Source organism: Mesocricetus auratus, unplaced genomic scaffold (genome assembly GCF_017639785.1).
Source record: "Mesocricetus auratus isolate SY011 unplaced genomic scaffold, BCM_Maur_2.0 Super-Scaffold_100026, whole genome shotgun sequence".
Lineage (NCBI taxonomy): Eukaryota > Metazoa > Chordata > Mammalia > Rodentia > Cricetidae > Mesocricetus > Mesocricetus auratus.
Genome location: NW_024429207.1, coordinates 17,693,284 through 17,716,232, shown reverse-complemented (window position 1 = coordinate 17,716,232; position 22,949 = coordinate 17,693,284). Strand labels below are relative to the sequence as shown.

Sequence of the window (22,949 nt, the reverse complement as noted above, 5' to 3'; positions counted from 1 at the left end):
ACTCACGGCTCAGCTTTCCAAGGGAATGAAAGGCATGAGCTACCACACCAAGCTAACCTAATACCTTCTTAAGTCTTTTGAGAAAGGATTGTACCAGACTGAATTCTCAATTTGTATGTCTTCTTTGGAGACTTACATTCCACTATCAAAAATAAACTTTTCATTTATTGTGAATGTATTGTTTAGGAACTTGAAAGTTAGTAAGTCCTACGTGTATACACACAGATGAAACTAAAATTTGTATTCCGGGCCAGCAAAATGGCTCATGGAGTAAAGGCACTTGCCAACTTGAATTCAATTCCCAGGTTCCATGGAGTAGAAGGAGAAAACTAACTCTAGAAAGTTGTTCCTTCCACACACATACCATGTGCACATACACACAGAAATTATACTTTTTATTACATTTGATGTAATAAAATTTTGTGTGTATGTATCTTATTTTTTTATGGTTTAAGTGCTATAAGCTGCAATCTGGGAAAATCTTCGTCACAGAGAACTCTCCTATCTGTAGATATACCATCAACTGTTTTTAAATCTTAAAAACATATATATGCATGTATATATATATATATGTATGTATGTATATATAGTTTGTTTTTGAGCAGTAGATGTGTCCAAATGAATTGGGAAGTAAGATTTCAACAGTAACAGTAAAGGCACTGTTTTACCTTCACAGTTTCCAAGTCCCCAGCTTTTGAGGCCTCCAGAAGTCGATAGTCCACATCAGAAGTGCGGATAGGAGTACTCTCTGTATCCAAGAAAAGAAAGATTATGTTGACCTTGGGGTACTGCAGGAAGTTATGGAAGGAGACTGGAGTTATGGAAGGTGAAGGAAGAGAGATTAAGGTTGGATATATCTGTGAAATAATGGTTACTTCCCCAGTCTTACGCAGACAAGTAATTTTTTACTTCACTTTACATCTTACTGAAGTCAAATTTAAATAATTCTAACACAGGCAAACACTTTTATGTTCCACTACTCTAGGCATCAAATATTCTGGTTAAAGACTGTTTCAAAGGAGCGAGGAAAGCTGGAACCAGGAGATCAAAAATATCTCCCGACTTTCCAATGTCTGCATAATTAGGAGATATGATAACAGTGCTAAACAGAACATACCAAGCTTGTTACATTTATTCAAAAGTCAGGTATTTTGCTTAGTCAAACATAAACATAACAAAAATGTCTTCAACATTGGTCTTTAAAAGAATTCAATATGCTCGTGTTAAATGTGGTTTTCAGAATGTTCAGACATCAATACAAAAGGAGTGTGTGGCAGGGAATCTGGACCACAGGCTTGGGCTCTGTGTGGACTTTGGAGGATACATGTGCCATGACACATATGGAAGCCAGAGACAATGTGCAGAAGTCAGGTCTCTCTGTCCATCACGGGCTCCAAAGATTGAACTCAGGTTGTCAGGCTTGCTCAGTGAGCACCCTTACCCACTGAGCCAGCTAGCCAGCATAATACCTTAGTTTTTGCATTTCAAGAGTGAGAGCTGGTTGTCCTCAAAGCTTCTGTCCGTCTTAAGATTATATTATATCATGATCAGAGACAGCGAGTTCGTGGGGAAAAGTGGGAAGATCAAGTGCTGTTATAAAAGGCTTCAGATTTTAGAAGAAACATTTTAAGCTTTTCTACAGGGCTTTGCTCACAAGGGTGACTTCTATAGATAAGTTATAAGAATTCTTCAGTAGAAGACAAACTATTTGATCATATTAATAATATTTAGCAGATAAAATACTAAGGTTAAAGCAGATAAAACACCAACACTAAAGAGGAGAAAAAAACCTCAAACAATGAAGTGCAGTTTAAAATTATTTCTCTTTAAAGCATGTGTTACATTGCATTTGTTAGTATGTGCAGTTGCTAAGGACTGGAACTGGATCCTTGCTCCTATTTATATTTTCTTTTCACAAACACAGCAATTTAAAAAGTGTTTGCCAAGTTGGTTTTGGGTGACTTCATATCTGAGTTACTGTGTCAAACCTAATTCTTTTGGCTGCCTGTATTTGCCTTCTCTCTGGTCACCAGCCTCCATCCTAACGGTACACGTGTACTGCGGCACTTGAGGCTGTTCTGCAACAGTCTACTATGTCTCTATGAGAGTGACTCCAGCAAGAGAAAACTCAGCCAAGCATCCTGTGTCTTTAGGTTAGTCATCACAGCATGCTCATGTGGAGTAATAGGAAAGTGTCATTTTCAGTCAAGTAAAATATCTTGATGCTTCTAAGAACTACAGAAAGGTCAAAGGGCAAAAGTTAAACATGCTGACTTACTACAACAGCAACTGCACAGCTCTGTATCTGCATAAATCTAAAATACTAAGGTTAGAACAGACTTGTTTTGGGGCTTGGTAGGCAAATCCCAGCTACTAAAGTAGGTGAGGCATGGATATTACAAACCCAGCCTGTCTAGGGTACAGGGTGAGTACAAGACTAGCATAGGCAACTTAGGCAGACTGTGTTTCAAGATTAAAAAGTAAAGAGAGATTTGGGAAAGTAAAAGTGTTAGTATTAAAAACCCTCAGTATCCTCTCCGATGGTTTTAAAAGACTTTATCTCAGACAGCTCTATTATACGCATTACCTTTCTGAATCAATAATGAATATGGCAAACTGAGTCCTATCATTTCCTAAATTAAGCATTTAATTAACTATATGCATCACAAATCAATTTTAGAGTAGAATTATAAAAGTAGCTGAAACTTTTTACTTACGACTCCATGTTCAATTTCATTTCCCCCACAAGTCGCATGTGTGAAGTGCATTTAGCTAGAAGGCATTTTAAAGGCATTATATGGATCCAATTTGCTGGATTTATTTGATGCTTCATCTCTGTTTTGCTAACCATTGTTAAAATTTATGAGCAGTATTGTGAGAAACTGATGCAGTAGCTTTATGTTTTATTTATAGTTTATTTATAGTTATAACTCACAGAAAGTAAAATTCAGTAGCAAATGACTCCCAGTAAAAAGTATATTTCAGAAAAATGCCAATTTATAAAATGATTACAATTTCTTGAAAGATCTATTTCCTAGTGGGGGAGTATTATTATCTTATTTTCCTGCAGCAGGTATCTTGTTGCTCTGTACGAGACAGGTGTTTAATATTCAAGGTTAAACCCCTGTCCATATTTTGGTGGTGAAGACTGGTGGAAAGGTCAATGAGAGAGGAAGACAAGTAACTACACTGAATCCTTTAGCATCTACTTCCTAAGTTTTCAGTAGGATGTTACTTCTAATTCTGGCAGTTAGGAAGCCAATGCCCATTCTCCTATAAGTTTTATGCATGATCTCTGTCAAGAAATCTAAAGACTGAAGCTGAATGATTGGCATCTAAGAATGAACTGCAGAGGGAGAGAAAGACTTACAGAGCTTTCAAGGTTGCAAAATTATTCTTGAGACTGTTTACCTCACGCAGCATTAACACACCTATCATCAATGACAAGAAGTAGGGCAGTACACACAAGAATAATTAAAGGTCATTACTATGGAAATTCAACTTTTTTCTCCATTTGGTAGATTTTTATAGCTTCTACAATTCTAGTTTGCACCAGATTTTCAATTCTTAACAACCAACCAACCTAAAAATGGTTTCTTCCTGACACCTCCTCATCCTACCAAAAAACAGAGATGGAAAAGAATATGGGCTAAACTAAAACCAAACAAGAAATGGCAAGCAAGGAAAGGTGTGAAACGCAAGCAGTCAGGTGGCTCACAGCCTGGGTAAAAGGGGGTGGGAAGGGGAAGCCAGTCTGTTGGTTGGGTGGCTGGTCAGTCGGTCGACGGAACTCACCGCTCAGAATCTGCTGCACTGCTTCACTGCCCATTTGTGCTGCGGTAAAGCCTTGCAAGGAGATGATGGATGGGTCAGAGCCGTAACTCAGCAGGAGGCGGCAGGTCTGCAGATGGCCTGCTAAGGCAGCTCTATGCAAAGCCGTCTGCCCGAGACTGTCCAGTGCATTCATCTGAAAAATCATTGGGTGGCCACGTGAAATTAGGCATTCTACACACTAGCAAAGACGCCCTTGGAAGAAAAGCCAACAGTGAAACCTCTTGGGAAAATGGCATTAACTTTTGCTCACTAGTGCTACAGCAATAGCTTCATCTTAGTGGCCTGAGTGTCTGGGAAAATAATCCACAAACACCTTTGACGTCCCTGACATTTCCCCGCCACACTCCACTCAGAAGAAAGAACAGGAGGTCTCTGGTGGCAGGGACTCTCATCTGGTGTTCACTGCTGGCCACACTGGAGATACCCAGAGTGAACAGTTTGACCACACCCAGAGTATCAAGATAACAGAATATACATGAAAAGACTGATAATGTCGTTCATTACCCTTCTTTTTCATTTAGGAATGCCTTATATTCTGGTTGAGGTGTTTCCAATTTCAAATTCTTTACCTACATCTAAATACAAACTGAACTTGTCTCATATATACTCTGTACACATAAGCTGAAGGCAACTTCATTTTTGTGTGCCTGTGTTGTAATTGTGGTATATTACATGAGATCAGGTGTGAAGTTTTCCATTGTATGATATTGATAATTCAGAAGTTTTGATTTTGGAACATTTCAGATTTTCTATTTTCAGGTTGTGGATGCTCATCCTGCAACAGATACTTTAATGATGAATGCATTTGACTGGGAACTGTCTTGAGGATTCAATGTTCTATTTTCAAACCTTGAAGACTATATAGGAAACAGTAATTTAGTTCTGTTGACTAAATGTTCAGCTTTTGGGTTATGTTCATAATTTGGGCAAATTTAACTAGTCTGGTATTTTAGACAGTCTTTTAAACACTCCAGTTAGATCAATGTACAAATGTACAGCTGCTTTAGGAGAACCCCTTCTCCAAGTCTTCCCTCACCCCTTGAGGCCTCAGCCACTAAGCCCTTTCTGAACACCTGTGCTGACTTAGCACTTACAAATTATACCATTGGAATAATTTTTCATCAAGTTCAAGTAATGTTGTTGAAAATATAAACTGTCTTTTTAAAAGGTCTTAATAAGGGAATAACAGTAAAATTTCAGATTTACGCTAGTTGTTCAAAACATTCTTGTACCTCCTGCAGTAAAGTTAGGGTTTAAGAGAAGGGGTCTCTCCATTTCTAGTCCTTCATCATTACCAGTAAAGCTGTGACACTTGTTCAGATTAAGGTACACTTAACTTCTTAACAGTCTTCAGAAAACTCACCGTTATATAGTATCACAGTTTAATTCTATCATATTTTCCAGTAGGAAAAAAATGACTGTACATAAAAACAGCAGAGCACTATGGTATGTATTTACTTCTTAATGGACACAAATTGGCAAACTAGAATTTTTGTATGAATGTTACTTCACTGTAGAAGAATACACCCAGAACTGCAAACAACCTAATTATTCACACTTCTCTGGAAATTAGATGAGACAATACTCAACTATACAGCTGTAAAAATGAATGGTAACAATGAACTCCAATTTAGCTTGTTAAATCATGTAAATATGGTTTGAGAGTTATTCTTGTAAAATACAGATCTTACCAAGTTAAGATCTCCAATTAATGACTCTAGTTCTTCAAATAAAGCTGAATCCTTTGCAAACAAATGTCATGGGCAAGAGAGAGGATTTTGAAAGGTTTTCTGTAAACCTAGGATCAGCCAATTTCACCTGTACTGTTGAAATAGATCAACAGAACACACAGACAAGGAACACACTGTCCTTTCTGTAAGTAAAAATGGTGAACCGAGTGCTATGGAAAATAGCTCATTCACATCCCCATCGCTCACTTACTCTGGAGAACTTCCTGTCTTAACGAATAAAAATTTATGTGTCGGTGGTTCTCAGAACTTGTTTGTAACAGGAATTTTTAAGATTTAGTTTAAAAAGTTCCATTTGATAGGGACTGACTGATAACACTGGGAACTGACAAGTTGGTCACATACTGAAATTTTATGTCCTACTTTCTATCCATATGAGATATTCCTTTAGGTGAGTTTTGTTCTTCTGATAGCTTAGAAAATTTCCTATCTATAAAGTACAAGACACCAATGCAAAGCAAACCTGTTTAACACATACACACTGAAAGGACACTATAGCCCTTCCCTCAAAGTCTGCAAAGAATCATCTACCCAAGACTATCTACAGGATACTTTATCCAGCAACTAAGTAAAAATCAAAAAAGTAATCAATGAAGCACTCACTCAATGGAGATAAACAGAAGAGCAATTGCCTAGGTCAACTTCTTGACTGTCTGTTTGTACAGGCCTCTTAGATCACTGATGTATACCAGAGAGGGAACAGTAAAGAGGCTTTCTAGAGGGATTGCTGAAGAAGTGTTTAGTCTTTATTAGAAGGCAAAGTGACTGATTTCTCAGGGAGGCACACATACGAGGATCCTCACACGTCTGAGGCCTGCCTTGCATACACAGCAGGCTAGGACTACCTGGTGGATTCTGTCCCCACAAACAAACAAAACCCCACCAAACAAAGCATGAATCTTCCCCCAACTCCCTTCTCTCCCCAAAGCCCCTGGTCCCACAGCCCCAAGAGTACCCTAAAATGGTTGAAGACCAAGTCATAAGTCCTAACTTTCCTGACAAATATCTAACATTCGTTGCTGAAGAGATAATTTGTATTTTTGTGTCTATTAAAGTACGGAACAGTATTCAAAAAGGAAAATGCTTCATTTAATGTTATATTCTCAACAGTACTAACAATAGCTATGACTTTCTTAACCCACATATTTAGAGGCTGTGATGGCCAATTTTGACTGTGAATGTGACTGAACTAGGCAAGTGACTTAAGTAGTAATTAGTAAAGCAAACGTATGTGTGTATTCCTGAGTGAGTGAGTGAGTGAGTGTGTTTGTGTGTGTGTGTGTGTGTGTGTGTGTGTGCGTGCACACATGTCTATGAGGGCTTTTCTATAGATGACTGGAGGCTCCTAAAAGATGGAACCATGGAATGCCACAGTTTGACTGAAGGAGTAGGTCACTAGGGGTGTGTCCTCTGTGCTTGTATTTTCTTATTAATATCCCTCTCTGCTTCCTGTGTGGCATGATATGGCTATTCCAGCATGTCCTCCTGACATGATGGACTGAACCTCTGAACCATGAGTAAAATACACTTTTCCTCCCTTATGTGGTTTCTGTCAGGTACTGGATCATAGGGACATGTTGCCACCTAGGACAAGTAGTTCTGAGCTGTATAAAAATGCAAGCTGAGCAAGACAATATGCGGCATTCCTCCATAACCTCAGCTCTAGCTCCTGCATTCTGGTTCCTTCATTACTCATGCATACTCAATAAAATAAACCCAAGAAAGAAAGCTGACTGTCACATTATATTAATTCTAGTATATGTTGCTGGGAACATAGCTGAGTGGTCGAGCACTTATCTAGAATGTATGTGACCCCAGGTTCAATTTCTAGTACTACAAAAACATCAATCTCCCCCCCAATAATGTACATTTCTGTTTTAAAGAAGTGTCTTATTTTTACTTATGTGTATATCTGTATTAGTATATGCCACATGCCTGTAGGTGCCCACAGAAGATGATGTAAATGCTGGGTACTGAACTCGGGTCTTTTCCAAGAGCAGCAAGCACTCTTGCTCAGTAAACTAACCCTCCATTGTTCTCACGGATTTGATATAAAGTGTCCCCCAACAAGGCTCGTGTCGGGGGTGTGGTTCTCAGACAATGACACTCTTCTGAGAGGTTCTGAGAAGATGACATAGGTACTGGGGCAGATCCTTTAAGATATCTTATTCCTGGTCCTGTCCTGTCTTGCTTCCTGTTTCCTGACTTCTACAAAGTGACCACCACTCCTGTGTCACATGCTTCCAGCACCATGGTTTTCTGCCCAAGTGCACAGGGCCAAGTGACCACAAGCTAACTCTTCTAAGATCATGAGCAAAATCACTGTTGAGTTATTTCTGCCAGATGTTTGATCACGGGGATGAGAAAAGGAACTAACGCAATTGTAAAGCTGACTGTATTTCAAAAGACAGCAGTTAAGTCAGCTGCCTATTGCTTTCTAGGAGACCAGGAAGAAAAAGAACAGCTTATTAGAAAAAAACAAAACTAAACTAAATCAACCTCATAAGACAAGCTATTACTTTAAAGACAAAACCCAGAAACTAGCTAACTGTCCTTTCTGAGGAGGAAATTGAGAGCAGCTGGCTGCCTAATGCTGAGTTTGGGCTTACCTTTGCTCCATGCTTATGCAGAACTTCCATGACATCATTGTGGGCCCTTTCAGCTGCGACATGCAAAGGGGTCATGAAACTATGGAAAGGAGAAAAAGACAAGAGCATTTTGTAACTTTTACTGTAACAACTCTCAGTAGCTAGGGGTTGCTGACAGAGGGGAGTCACTTTCTTGAGTAGTGTAGCCACTGCTAAGTTGCCTGGTCTCATTCAAACAATCCTAACTAAACTTAGTGAGTCAGAGAAAACCAAACCAAAACAAAGAAGACGACAATGAGACATGAATCTAGGAAGGGGACTTGCTGGGTAGAAGGGATTCACAGTAGGAGGGAGTGGAGTGGGTAATGGTGGGGCTGAAAATGTTCAAGTCACACTACCTACAAGTACGAAATAGTGAAATGAAAGAGAAGGAAAATTCTGGACTGCTTGTTTGTAGCCATACTTACTCCTTGTTTTTTTCATTGACATTGGCTCCTTTCCTAAGGAGCAGTTCTGCCACTTGCTTTCGTTTGGGATGCAAGGAGGCTACAGCACAGTGCTGTAATGCAAACAAAATTCAGTTTAAGAAGAGCAAACTTCTATTTAAACATGAACGCCTCAATGAAATTGCAGCTGGGAGCTATTTGGAACACTATAATCTCAAAATGCACCATGACATAATGATGCATTTTACTCTATGGAGATGGTCAATATTCCCCTTAAACACATTTGGAGTGCAAACCAAGTGAAATTATATTCTCAATTAAGCATTAAGAGACTTCATTTCTTTTCCTTCAGTCAATAAATACCGTAAGCATATACTCCATTGAAGGCGTTTGAACACCGCCCTTTCAAAGCTATGGAATCTATATAAATGACTCAAGCCTTCACTGGTGTATCAGCCACAGAAGTCAGGGTTTCTCCATTACTCCATCAAGAGGATAAGCTGATTTGCTCAGTCACTGGTGAAAATATGTGACCTCAAAGCAATTTAAAGGAAGCAATATTCTCAGAAACTTCACGTTTTATCCTCGTATTTATGTAACTTTTGTATTTTGCTCCATTTCACATTGATGGTTGTATTAACATTTTAAAAACCACAACTACTCACAACTGAGTAACCACCCAGGGCAGCGGAACGAGTTCCTTATGGTGCTGGGGCTTAGACTCTGTGGCTCTTAACCTCCTGGCCTAGCATTGTGTAGACTGAAGTTATTTGAACTGGGCTTGATGGCTTTAAATTTAAGTTGGCCCATTTCAGTTTGGTTAATCTTTTAATGGTGTTTTCAGCAGAATGGGCTAAATGACCTTTCTGGGCCACACGGATTTAAGGAAGTTAAATGAAGCATATTTACCAGTCTATGCTTTAAAAACCACATATCCTTAAAAATTCTGAAGCAAGGGGCAGACAATAACCAGACTAACATCTGTGTCTTAATGTGTCTAATGACACAAAAATAAGTGACTCTGAAAGTACTAGAAGGAAAAAAAATAGCTTTAAAGGTAATTTATATAGCCAGGAACAGAAAGTTCAGTTGTAACATTTCTTCACACGAACATTCTGTTATTTGAATGCAGCTACTCCAAAGGATGATGCAAATATCATGAAACCATATTTTCTAAAGAAAACAGATATACTATTTATCTAGTTAAGCATGCTCCTAAAGAGAAGATTCTCTCAGATCACACTTTGCACTATAATGAAAGCACTGAGCACAAAAGTAATTTGTCACAATAAGCTTGGGTGAACACAGAGATAAAACAAGTCTACATCATGACTGAGCAAATATCTAGTCTCTCACCCACAAAGAATCATGACTGAACCAAAGTTAAAAATCAGTGCAACCAATATTAAAATGCAAATTGCTGGCACTTCCCAGAGCAATCCACTTTCAGGTTTCTGAAATGAAAAGCATTATTTAATGTTGCACTATTACCGACCCAGGGATGTATGGGTAATGCCATCTTACCAATGCTGTTTCATGAGACTGTGGCTGCTTGAAGTTAATGATTTCCAAAGCAAGTGTTTTCTTAACTTTGGCCAGGTCTGCTTCTCTGGCTGCTTGTAGTAAAGAATGGCCTTTAAATTCATCTGCCAATGAAATAATAGTTATCAAATAAAAATGACATATAGGTTTTTAAGTTATAATTAACTCTGGAAGGTGTAATTTGCAAACCTGTAGTCCCAGGATTTGGAAGGCTGAGGCAGGGAGATTACAAATTAAAGGCTGGACTAGCCTGCAAAACATTCCTGGCTTGTTATGTGAGCACTGGGACAAAAATTCAGCTCTTTATAGATGCACAGAAAGCCCTCTTAACCACTGAGCCATCTCTCAAGCCTCCTGGATAATTTTCTTTAAAAAAATTCTGTAACTGAACACCAACTACAAAGCAGTAAACATGACATTAAAACTGCAGCTAGAGAAGATCCTTCAATCCTTCCCTCAACATAATTCTTGGTAGAATCTTATTTAATGAAAACTCCTAATAAGAAGGTTAAAAACAGCTTCCAAAATTTAGGTAAAGTTGACGTCTACAATAGAATAAGACAACCTAATAATACAGAATGTCTAGATGTCTAATAAAACTCCTAATTTATAAAATGGTTGAGAGCGGAATAAAAGGACAAGGATGACACAGGGATAAATATGAGCCATCACATAAAGAAGTAAATTAGGAAACAGTATTCTCAGTTTTACGCAGAGTCAAATTCAGATGGCTAAAGTTGCTGAACATACAGCATACACAAGCACTACACTAGGTTGGGATTAGATAGAGACATATGATCCAGAGACCGATACCAGGGACAGCACAGGTGTCCAAGGTCATTTGTTTTTTTTTTTTTTTTTTTTTACATTTTTCGAAGGAAGCTCGAATACGTAGAAAATAAACTATATAATCCAATATAGCTACCTAACAGGAGTGAATGAGTGGGGTCCGGCAAAGGCTCACAAAGGCTCATAACTGGGCTCACACTTGGTGAAAATCTAACCTAGTCTGACTATACAAATAAATTTCAATTTCCACATGTGATTCAAATTTTAGGAACTGCACTCTTTCTATAAAAATTAGCTCAAAAGCTACTTCAAGATAAAAGATGTGCATCACTTTGAGCACTCTTCTTTGGTTTCTGATTCTTAGTCTCCTACATGCAAGGCTTCAGGCAGACCACAGGGCAAGCTAAAGCTAGGTGGGAGTTACCTAGCTTACCTTAAATCTCCAATGCCCACATGGAAAACTGCAGGCATGTCAGGATTGGCTGTAACACTACATACAATGTGACCGGAATGAGACCCAAACAGAAGGGTGACTCTAGGCAAAATCTAGTTAGTGTGGCCTTTAGTTAACAATGGGTTATTAACTGTGATAAATGGGCCACAGTAATGTAAAATGTTAGTAATATAGGAACCTAGATATGCTGGAGGTGAGAATTCTCTGTGCTGGCTATATAAACTTTCTGCACATCTAAAACTACTCATAGTTTCCTTAAATATAAATATATATATTTAAATATTTATGAAGACTATGTCCATCAAACATCTCACTTAAATTTGGGACTTAACACTCACATGTAAACAAAAACACGACTGTGCAACTTTTTGGAGATGGACAGTTAATGTTCAGCATCACCTTTCATTACCAATGGCAGACGAATATAAGTTCTGTGAGCCCAGAGACTTTTGTTTTGATTTGTATACTATTGTATTTCTATTGTCTGTCACACAGGAAAATATTGACTAAATGGCTGTTGATGAACCTCATCCTTAGCTGTCAAAACAAAACAAAAAACTCCAAAACCAAACCAAACCAAACCAAAACAGAAGCCTTGACAAATTAATTAGAATCGGGCTTTAAAATACATGTCTGTGTATATCTATGTATTTATGTAGTATGTATAGTCTGTGCTGTTTATATGCACACATGTGTAACATGGTGGTGTGTTTTAAAGGCGCTTGTGGAATACACGAAGCAAAGCATATGATCAGAAATGAATACGATAAACTAGTGCCCAGGTAAGAAGGGGACGCTGTCTAGTTAGAAACCCTGGGTGATGAAGCAGAACTGAGATAGTCTCACTTACGGCTAGCCACATTGGGCTTAGGACACACACACTTACAAGTCAGTCTTTCCCGGAGCTCAGGAGTTGGAGCCATATCGACAGCACTTTTGCCATGGCAGTTGACCAAGGTAGGATCAGCACCATGGCTAAGCAACAAAGAACAGACTTCTACACGGTTCTTGGAAGCAGCTTCATGTAGTGGAGTAAACTGCCACAGGTCCATAGCGTTAACACACGCTCCATGCTGAAGTTGAAAAAGTGACATTAGTAACCACTTCCACGAGGGGGACAAACTCAGAAAACGGATTTCATAACTTTTGGAATTTAATTATTTTAAATTTAGGTTAAAAGAAAAAAAAGGTTTAAGTTGAAAGTTCAATGTCTTTAAGCAATGAAAATAGCTGATTCATTATCCTACTGTCAAAGAATATTACTTGTTAAAAAAAATCCACAAAGTATTAACAAGCTTAAAAAAAAGACAAGCCAATACTATTCAATATTTTTGGTTTCTCTTACCTTTAACAGCAGTTCTGTGACCTCATAGTGTCCATATGAGCATGCATTATGAAGAGGTACAAGTCCGCTAGACAAAAAGAGGGAATTAAAATACTGAAATTCCAAACAGCCATCTGGTTGTAAAGTGCTAAAAAAAAATCTAATAAATTCCATTTCAAGAAAGCATTTTCAGCCGGGTGGTCATGGCACATGCCTTTAATCGGGAGGCAGAGGCAGGCAGATCTCTGTGAGTTCTAGACCAGCCTGGTCTACAAGAACTAGTTCCAGGACAGCCTCCAAAGCCACAGAGAAACTCTGCCTCGAATTCCACTCCCCAAAAAAGCATTTTCAGAATTTACTCAAAGAACTCAAAGCATAGCTTATATCACACCTTAACATTTATCTTGTAGTCTTTATACATGCTATATGAAATAATGAAAGCTATCATTCAGAAGAATTAAAAGAAAGACCAGTGCACTAATAAACAATTATAAGTATGTAACGGGCACAGTAACTGGCAGGGAACCGAAATAGTCCTACTTTTAATCCACTCTCGTGACACTTTCCAGAATAAGAATTAAATATCGAAACATTAAAGCTTCCCTACCAGAGTGCCCTTTCTAAGTGAGGTTAGAAGCTACCTTGTCTACTGTGTGCTTCTGGATGACTGCCTATGGTACACCCATCTGCTTTCAGACATGCACGAGGAAGCAGGTGTATCAGGGCACCAGGCACTTGTGCCTTATATCGGGACACACGATGCATGGGAGGCACAAAACTTGACCAGCAAGAGACAGACAGCATGGAAGGGGCAGATTTGAATAGACAGATTCTCCTTCTTGTAACTGTCTCAGTACTGAGTTCATTTCTATGCTTCCTGACATGAATGTGAGCTGAACCAAAGAAGCATCTGTCCCTCTAGGGCATTTCTCCTTTACGCTGTCAATCACAGAAGTCCAGCATAATCTGCCTCACCTGGGTGGGGTCAATTATCCTTGACATCTTAAGGCCAGAGAAATGTTAGCTTTTCATATAGGGCAGAAAACAAATGTCCACAGGTCAATGGAAATTAAGGAAATTAGTAAGCTTATATTTATCAATTCATAAAAAAGACACACTTTTTTGTTTCATGTGCCAATGTTTATAAGGATCATCTAGATTGAACTACTTAAAGTGAATTAAAAAACTAAATTAAAAAAATTATTTACTTATTACTATAGTTTATTAATAATAGGAAATTGTCTTAATAGCTACAATGTTAGACAATCACAATTTTCAGTACTTTTAAATCTTTCTGAAATGCAATTTAAGGGATGAAAATGATTATAGCCGTGAAAAATAATTGGTGTAACAAATGGTTTTGAGAAGCCTACAGTACATACAGAGAATGTTATTTTTAATTTATCAACATTATATATGAGTATGGCATTTGCCTACACGTATGCCTGTATTGCATGTCTGTGTGCCTGGTGTCCACAGATGTCAGAAGAGGGCACCGAATGCCGTGAGATGGAGCAGCCCTGTGCTAGGAACGAAACCCCAGGCTTCTGAAAGCAGAGCCGGTGCTCTTAACTGCTGAGCTTCCTCTCCAGCCCCATGTGAACATTCTCACCGAGCTAAAACCTTCGGACGATCAAATGATGAAAACAGCACAATCACCGGTCCATGAAACCCTTAAGGCGAGGGATGCATGGCTGCACCTACCCTTTGTCCTTTGCATGAACATCAGCACCGTGCTGTAGAAGCAGCTGAACTATCCGAACTCTGTTGTAGCCTGCTGCCAGGTGTAACGGAGTAGACTGGAAAAGACAAAGAAAAGCTCATCACTTTAAGGTTTTTTCTAAAAGATGGTCTTGCCCCCACTCAGCTTATAACTACACAAGGGATAATTCCCTTTCCTAAAGAGAGAAGTCCATCCCCAGTGTTATCTGCAATGGCTTGCTTCTGGTCTGTCCATCAAGACTCATGTCACCAGGGTCAGTGTCCATGTGTCTTCAAGTGAGGTACTACTTTTCAGAGAGGTGAGTTAGGGCTCAGACTGGGCTGGTATCACAAGGGAGCTTCTGAAAGCAAGTCCCACTTTGGCTCACGCTCTTGTTCTCCCCCCATATGACCTCTCCTCTTAGCCTCCTTCCCTTCTGTCACACACATGAACTCACTCGTGCCATGATGCAGCAAGGGCCCCTTGCCAGATGCTGGCATCATGCCATCTAGATCTTCCAGCCACAAGAGTTATAAATCAAGCACACTTTTCTTTATACATTCCTTGGCATCAGTTTATAACAGCATGGATTGGGCTAACAGATGTCATCTATGTCCCTTACTGGGCCTCAAGGGCTTCAATAATCAAGTGCTACCCAGCAAGCCCTGTGTTGCTTCTCTCTTCCTTTCCAGCATGAACCATTCTTACTATGCTAAAAGTTATGTAAGGATCATATTCCCAATAACGGGAAACATAAAAATCTAACTTTCACACTTTAATGAAAGATTGAGAAGCATCCCTCAAGAACTATTTGCAGATGCTCTAGTGGAAACAGTGTACCTCATCCATCCCCTGTGACTTCTAGCAATAAGGTAAAACTCCATTGCTCCACTGGCTGCCCACTATACATGGCTTCTGAATTGGGAAGCTCCCTCCAGAGACAGTGCTGCTACGGATGACTGCTCAGTAAGCCAGCAAGTTATTTGGCAAACCTGACATTTAATATTTTGTAGAAAAGGTGGCAATTTAATTGACTATGAGCAAAAAAGATTTCCCTTTTTTATAATGCCCTTTACACAAATGAACTTCTAAACTTCTCTAACCTATTACTATCCAGTTTACAGAGAACCAACATTTCTCACCTATTACTACAAGAACCCCAGCAGGGAACAGAGCTTTAAGGCTAACCATTTACGTTAGTGCTAAGACTCCTAAGTGCCATCAGTTTTACAACCATGTTTCGATCAATCTATGAATTTAGATATTGTCTTACTTTTAAACTCTGTCTTATGCACACAAATGTAAACAAATACAAAGACTGAAAATTCAACTTTTTTTGATCCATCAAATCATGCCTTTAAGGCTGGCTTCAAAAGTAAAAACATCATGTAAGTATTCTCTGTTTTAGCTGGTTTCAAATGATCAATTTCCTTACATGAATCATTCTCTCTAGGGTAGAACTCCTTTTACATGTATAGATTGACTTAATCTCTCCAAACCCTAGCAGTGCAGAAACCATGCCGCGTGTGTCCCCCCGCCCCCCAGGGAACCTCAGCTATAGCTGCTCAAGGATCCTTAGAGGTTTCTGTGTCTGATAGTGTTTGCTTTTCCTTAAGTTCCTTTTGTTGCTGTTTTTGTCACACCAACAGGGCTGCATTATATTCTTGTGATTTGAGTTTTCTCTTCCTAATGTTATCATAGACAAATCTGTCTTATTCTTTTAATGGCTATTCGGTATTTCTATTGTGTGGCTATACCATGATTATTTGCTCGCTGCCTGTAAACGAGTATTTAAGTATTTCAATTCTTGCTCTATTTTATCAAAGCATATTTCAAACAGATCAGTGTCTCCCTGATACAAATAAAATACTACACCAGCCATTAAGTCAAAATTCCTAGGCAAACACAATAAATATGATCAGAGCTTTATTAAATTTCTATCAACAGAGACATGATTAATTTGCTAAGACAGAAAGCTTTAAGAAGCTCTTTGAGACACTGATACTTAGATGAGAATCCAAACAAATTAAAAGCCAGAGAATCAATATGGGCATGCATCCCTAGAAACAAGTACATCTTGTTACTGAGCTCTGACTTCTAGATCAGCATCCTTGAAGTTTCTTAACTCTTTTTACAAAGTATGTATGTGTATGTGTGTGTGTGAACTGGTTAACACAGTAAGTACCTGGGTTTGAAACCACCATCACCACCAGAGAACAAATGAGCAGGGAGAAAACAGTAGAGAGAGGGGGATCAAATCCAGGAAGGCTGACATGATTCTCGTTCTGCAGTCCTTTTCCACTGGCTAAAAGCTCAGACTATAAAAGATCTTCAGATTCTTTCAAGTGGCAAGTAAGTATCTGTGGCAAGGAGCTTGTTGGTTCTAAGTATGCCAGCGCTCAGGTTCTCAGATCATTATAATGAGCAACATGCACCAACAGTGAGACCATACCTTTAGAACGAGCACCCCAGAGATGTTGGACTTCTTAATAATAGAAGCCGACTAGAAGCGCAGGACAAGGAGGAGTAGTGTCACTGAACATGGAGAGAAAGTTTTATTTTGCTTCATTCCCACAGCAGAACTTTCTCCAGAGTCCCCAGAAAGATGGGCACTTTCTTTCTTCAAGTAAGCCCCTCCAACTGTGTCAACTACTTGCAGAACAACTTCCTGGCTACTCTCTGATTGGTCAGTAGCTCTTCTCAGAAATCCAGTGACAAACTATTTTCAGCCAGGAAGATCTCTTTTTTAAAAATTCATAGGTGGTGGTGCACGCCTTTAATCTTAGCACTCAGGGAGGCAGAGGCAGGCGGATCTCTGAGTTTGAGGACAGTCAGGGCTACACAGAGAAACTCTGTCTTGAAAACAGAAAAAAACAAAAACAAAACAAAACAAAAACACAAAAACCAACCCCCCCAAATTCATTTAAGCACCTTAAGCACAATTTGTTGGCATATTCCTTGAAAGGTTTCAACGCTGCACTGAGAGGCTAGATCAGCTGTCACTTAAAACCTCTTCCTAATAAGAGTCAGTGGATTCTAGATGGATTCCATGAAGAGAGACAGAGGGGTGACTGGTAGTTTATAGCCTCATAGGGGATGGTCTTCCAGAATAATAGATTGCAAGTTCAAGCCTAGCCTAATTAACTTAGTAAGACCCATATCTTAAAATAAAGAGCTGTGAATCTATCTCTGTGGTAGAACACTTGTCTAGCATGGAGAGGGCCCTAGATTCAAACCCCAGTAATGTCAGAAAAGTATTTTTAAAGTGAAGATATAAAGACTGTATTTTACAAGTATGAATTAGAAAGATACAGATGAAAATGAGTAGAGTAACCTGTGGAATAATAGAGTTCTAAATGTCAACTTAATTCAATTTGAACTTAACATCATTGTTGTGTAACTCCCAAAGAGATTCTTCAACCAGAAACCAACTTGAGTTTCTCTTTTTAACCTTGGTACAGAATCAGCCAGAGTCAATTAAGTGAATACAAACAGTTTTTAAGCATCCTCTTACAAGGTGTATGGCGAGAAAAAAAGACAGGCTTAAGCATTCTCAAGGCACAGCACTAGCTTTTCAGTGTTTAGTAAGAAACAGCTGGCAGGCCAGGCTTGCTACTCTGACTGTATTTTGTGTTTTAAGGAGAAAAATTTTCACACTACTCAACTCCTTTTTACTCTTACTTCATGCTTTGAATGGGTAGCTGTTGGGTTAGGCTCGACCCTTTTCATATGGTGCTGGGAACTGAACTCCTGTTGTTACATATGCTAGACAGATAAATGGAGAATTCTTAAGTCCATTTCTTTTCTTATTGCTTCTCAGACTCTCCACACCTAGCTGTGCCTCTTAGACACAGGTTCATCCCTTATGAACTTTCTGAGTGTACGATACTAACTGGCCATTCTGTTCAAGCCAGGATTGTACCTAGTCATAGTATTTGTAGGGTGTTTTGGACTATCGTTGTCATGCAATGTTTGATAATTTGCAAAGACAGGAGAGAAAAACACTTTAAACTTTGATTCTAACAATTTGTAGAGCAGACACTGAAGTACCACTTCTAAATAAAATTGTAATAATGAATCCTAACAGTACTCACTGACTTCTCACCACCCAACGAATGTGGAAGATTGCAGGAGGTTAGGTATAAGACACCAAGTTTTACTGTTAATTTCCAACACTTGGAAATTAACTTCTACTAAAAATCATTTTCTTAGTGAGAGAAATAGCATAGTTGACAGAATTACTTATAACACCATAGAAATGATGCATCTGACAACACATTGTTTTAGTAAAAGTAATTCTCTAATGAAAAAAAGACATTTTCAACCTCTTATTGTTATAGAAATGAATATACACCAGCACAACAATTTCATATACTGTATCCCAACATAGATATGCAAGAAAAATGGCTCTAAGGGATTTCTGCATTACGGTGAGGCATGCCCAGCTCAGCAAGAGACCTACAGAAGTGCTTTGATTAGATAAACAATTGACCTGCAGGACTTGAAGAGTTCCCTGATGCAGACTTAATAAGTTCTGATCTTCCATGGTCCCAAATAACATTACAAGTATAAGCTGTAAAAACAGGAGGTATGAAAAATGGTATGAACTTTATCTATCAAGATTTGGCAAGAGTGAGGATGACAACAGAGGGCAGTGAGGGCTGGAGAAGGAGGTATATGTCCCTAGACAATGCTAACACTTTCACAGAGAGCAAGAGGGCTGACATGAACTCTTCCCCAGATAACCACATATCTTCTATCCACTGTGAAGTTACAGACTCTTAAGCAATCCAACTAGGTATTACTGGGAAAGGCTGAGATAGAAATAACAAAATATATTACAAGTTTGGAATGTTAAAACTGACAGTATATGTAGCTCAAATCTTCTGTTTAGGCTCAAACAATTGAGAGGTCAAGGACATATTAAGACATGCTATGAACATATAACTGATACAGTCATAAGTTAACATCTGGTCACTAGCACCAAGTCCTCATTTTCCCCCACAACACCATGACCTCAAAAATGTACACAAAGGTGTTTTTATTTTTGTTTTTGTTTTTTGCCAGGAGGGGAAAAATACTGTGAGACAAATTCAAAATAGGTGAATGTATCTTAAGATACCTTGGGGTACTTTTGAATCCTCAAGTCTTCCAGGTGGCTATGAACAGGCAATTCTCAGCAGCCATCTGAAAGAAGGCCCACTACTGCTCGCCTAGCTAGGGAAATAAAACGTTGTTTTCTGTTCTGCTGGTCAGGTATTCCAGTTGCGTACAACTGCTAAATGAAGCAGCAGTGTTACTTGGGCAACTCTGTGCTCTGGATGTACATGTATACACACAAACTAGAAACGCATATATCCAAGTACATTCAAAGACTTCAAAAATGTATTAAAGAAAAAAGATTTGATTTGTTGTGGTTATAGTATGTATTCAAACTGCCCCATGTACATTGGTCACATTATTTCACTTACTATCAAATGCCTTGAGCAATGGGAACAAGTATCAACATTTATGAATGAGCAAACTGAAAATTACATACACACATCATGGAAATGGAAGAGCCAGGGGAACAAAACAATCTCTTCAGTACTATATTTTATTTGTGTTTTCAAGTTTATCATATGTTTTATTTCTTACTTACTTTATTTGTTTGTTTTTGTTTTTTAAGATAGGGTTTCTTTTTGTGACAGCTCTGGCTGTCCTGGAACTCACTCTGTAGACCAGGCTGGCCTCGAACTCACAGACATGAGATCCACCTGCCTCTGTCTCCTAAGTGCTGGGATTATTAAAGGTGTGTGCCACCACTGCCCGTGCCCCCCCCCCCATCAATATGTTTTCATCATGGTGTCTCCAAGGCATCAGAGTAAGTTCTACTTTGTTTCTCATTGATCTACATATAAAATAGTCACATCAGATCCTCTCAAGCTGGAGGTATGGGCAGTTAGTAGCTTAATTGTGGGTACTGGGAACAAAACTCTGATCCACTGTAAGACAGTAGTATTTGCTTTTAATCACTGAGTCATCCATCTCTCTAACTCACAGGTATTGATGGCTTTATTTTTCTATTTTCAGAGCCTCCACCACTTTTTGTTATAGAAGCAAACATTTACAATTGCATCTGACATGCAAGAAATCCAACTTTCTAATTTTGCTGTGGTTCTCCAATTGTACGTTTGTAAATTTATGGATTCTCACAGATATTTAAATACTAATGCCATAAAAAGTCCAGAAAAAAATTTCTCCTTCACTCTGTACTTCATAACCACCACACCAAAAAGAGCAGTAAAAATTTTTAGTGCATCAGCGTCAACATCCATGACAATATCTTAATCATTCTATCACTGCACTTATTTCTATCCTGTGGAATTCAGAACAGCATGCACGTGGAAGGTGCTGAGTTTTTGTTGACTGAACACATGTAAGGAACAAGAAGAATCCTGAAATCCAAGGAACTACGTTAAACAAATTTAAAAACAAATTAAAAAATATTTATGTCTATAGGTGTTTTATCTGTATGTACATCTGCATACCAAAAGATGCATCAGATCCCAGGGGGTTACAGCCATGGTTGGCCATGAGCTACCTACGATGTGCATGCTGGGAACTGAACTCAGGACCTCTCAAGAGCAGCCAGCGCTCTAACCACTGAGCCATCCCTCCAGCCCCACTAGCTTTTATAACTTAAATTAACCCATTTACACTATCTCTGTTCTGTCACATGGCTCGTTACCTCACTGCTCTGTACTACCCATGCTGCTTCCTCCACTTCTGACTGGTGACCCTGATTGTCAGTGTGATCTTCAGCATGCAGAGCTCCAGTTGTGTCGTCTTTTGGGTCTAGTATGGGAGCTGATTGTAAACCAGTAGACTCCTACTGCATTTAACACTTTACATATCAGTTAAAATTGGAGCTTAGCTATTCTAGAAATTTAAAATTTTCCCTTTAAAAAAGATAATTTTTCAAGAATAGTTTATTCTATGATGCAGCCTTCATTAAATAATTATACAGTCTTAAGGATAATAAATATGCACACCTAAGTAGAGTTAATTCCTCTGTTTCTGCCAATGATGATTAGCCATTTTGTTATACAATTTCTGAGTCCAGTGAAGCTCAACCAGAACCTTTTCTTTCTGGATGATTTAATTTTTGGCCTTTAACCTGCCTTTATTATTTCCTGTCAATATCAGATGTGTTCATAATTACCTAAATGTTCTGTCTTAGCTTTGATATCTAAATATAAGGTTTTTTCTTGAAGTATTCCCCTAAGTATTTCTATAAATAAATATATTTGAATGCATCCCCCCCTTTGTTGTTGTTTTGTTTTAGTTTTGCTTTTGTTTGTGAAATAGGTTCTCTCACTATGTAGCTCTGACTTTGCTAGAGCTTACTATGTAGACCAGGCTGACCTTGAACAAACAAAGATCCGCCTGTCTGTCTTCGCTGGGATTAAAGGAGTGTGCCACCATACTGGCCTTTTGTTTTGTTTTGTTTTCATATTTACTAACATTCAACACTCTTGGGAGTTCTTTTTGGTCTCACTCTGTGTTGTTTGCCTTTTGAACTTGTAACAAATCCTTTCAAAACAAATGTCCTGAATTTATTGTGTGTTCACATAACAAAAATGAGTGGAATGGGATTACAGTGTATGTTTCTGACTAAGAATAATGTGTATCTTCCGTACACACTCCTGTTGCTGCCTTGATGTCACATACAGAAAACAGCTAATGTCTAATGTTTTAAAAATAGTTTAATATTGGGGACTGTAGAGAGGTGACATAGTGACTCACAACCATGTATAAAGAGATCTGGTGCCCTCTTCTGGCCTGCAGGCATACATACAGGCAGAACATTGCATACATAATAAATAAATCCTAAAAAGAAGAAAGAAAGGACAAGAGCTAGTGGGACAAGCCTATGCTAAGGCTGAGCAGCTTTCATGATCGATAAGTCTCCATGTTGTTATTTGTGGGCTGGCAACCAACGAGAAATTACTATTACATATGGCACCCAACATAGGGGCTCGAATGTCCAAATGCAGGGCCTGAGAAAGCTAAGAAACATTCTGGACAAGGAGCCAGACGTGGCCTCCTAGTCCTGCCATCTCTCAGGTGGGCCAGTGCTTGGTAGTGGCATACAGCGGAGTGGCCAGTCGGAGCCAGCCACCAGTGCCATGTGTCAGTGCCATGTACTAAGCCTAGCACGTGGTTGACATGGCAATTTAAAATTTGTCTCACACAACCAGAGACCACTGAAGAATAAGTCACATGAAGATGGGGAAATACATAGGATGTCTAAATCCCATATGGTGCTTTGTTGACTTTAAATTTTCAAAATACTAATGAACAAAAACAGCTGCTGAGAGACATTGGGTTATAGGAACTGCTAAATTAAACCAACCTACATATTTTAAGAATGTCTTAACTTCAAAATGGAAGTCAGAAAATACATTGTGTTGGGGGAGAAATTATGCCTTTGTTTACACAGAAAATAAAAAAGTTATGGTTCTCTTCAAAGTTAATGA

At 38.8% G+C, this 22,949-nt stretch overlaps 1 protein-coding gene across 1 annotated transcript in view; it reads right to left on the bottom strand.

Moving 5' to 3' along the window:
• The window catches only part of Tnks (tankyrase), a 139,463-nt gene that overhangs the window by 29,668 nt on the left and 86,846 nt on the right, over nt 1-22,949 (bottom strand). Inside the window, exons 6-13 of the mRNA XM_040731958.1 lie at nt 14,430-14,524; nt 12,747-12,813; nt 12,288-12,474; nt 10,141-10,262; nt 8,638-8,729; nt 8,192-8,270; nt 3,796-3,967; nt 669-748 (exon numbers count right to left, since the gene is read on the bottom strand). Of these exons, the coding sequence (XP_040587892.1) occupies nt 669-748; nt 3,796-3,967; nt 8,192-8,270; nt 8,638-8,729; nt 10,141-10,262; nt 12,288-12,474; nt 12,747-12,813; nt 14,430-14,524 (894 nt within the window). The remainder of the gene's footprint in view (nt 1-668; nt 749-3,795; nt 3,968-8,191; nt 8,271-8,637; nt 8,730-10,140; nt 10,263-12,287; nt 12,475-12,746; nt 12,814-14,429; nt 14,525-22,949) is intronic.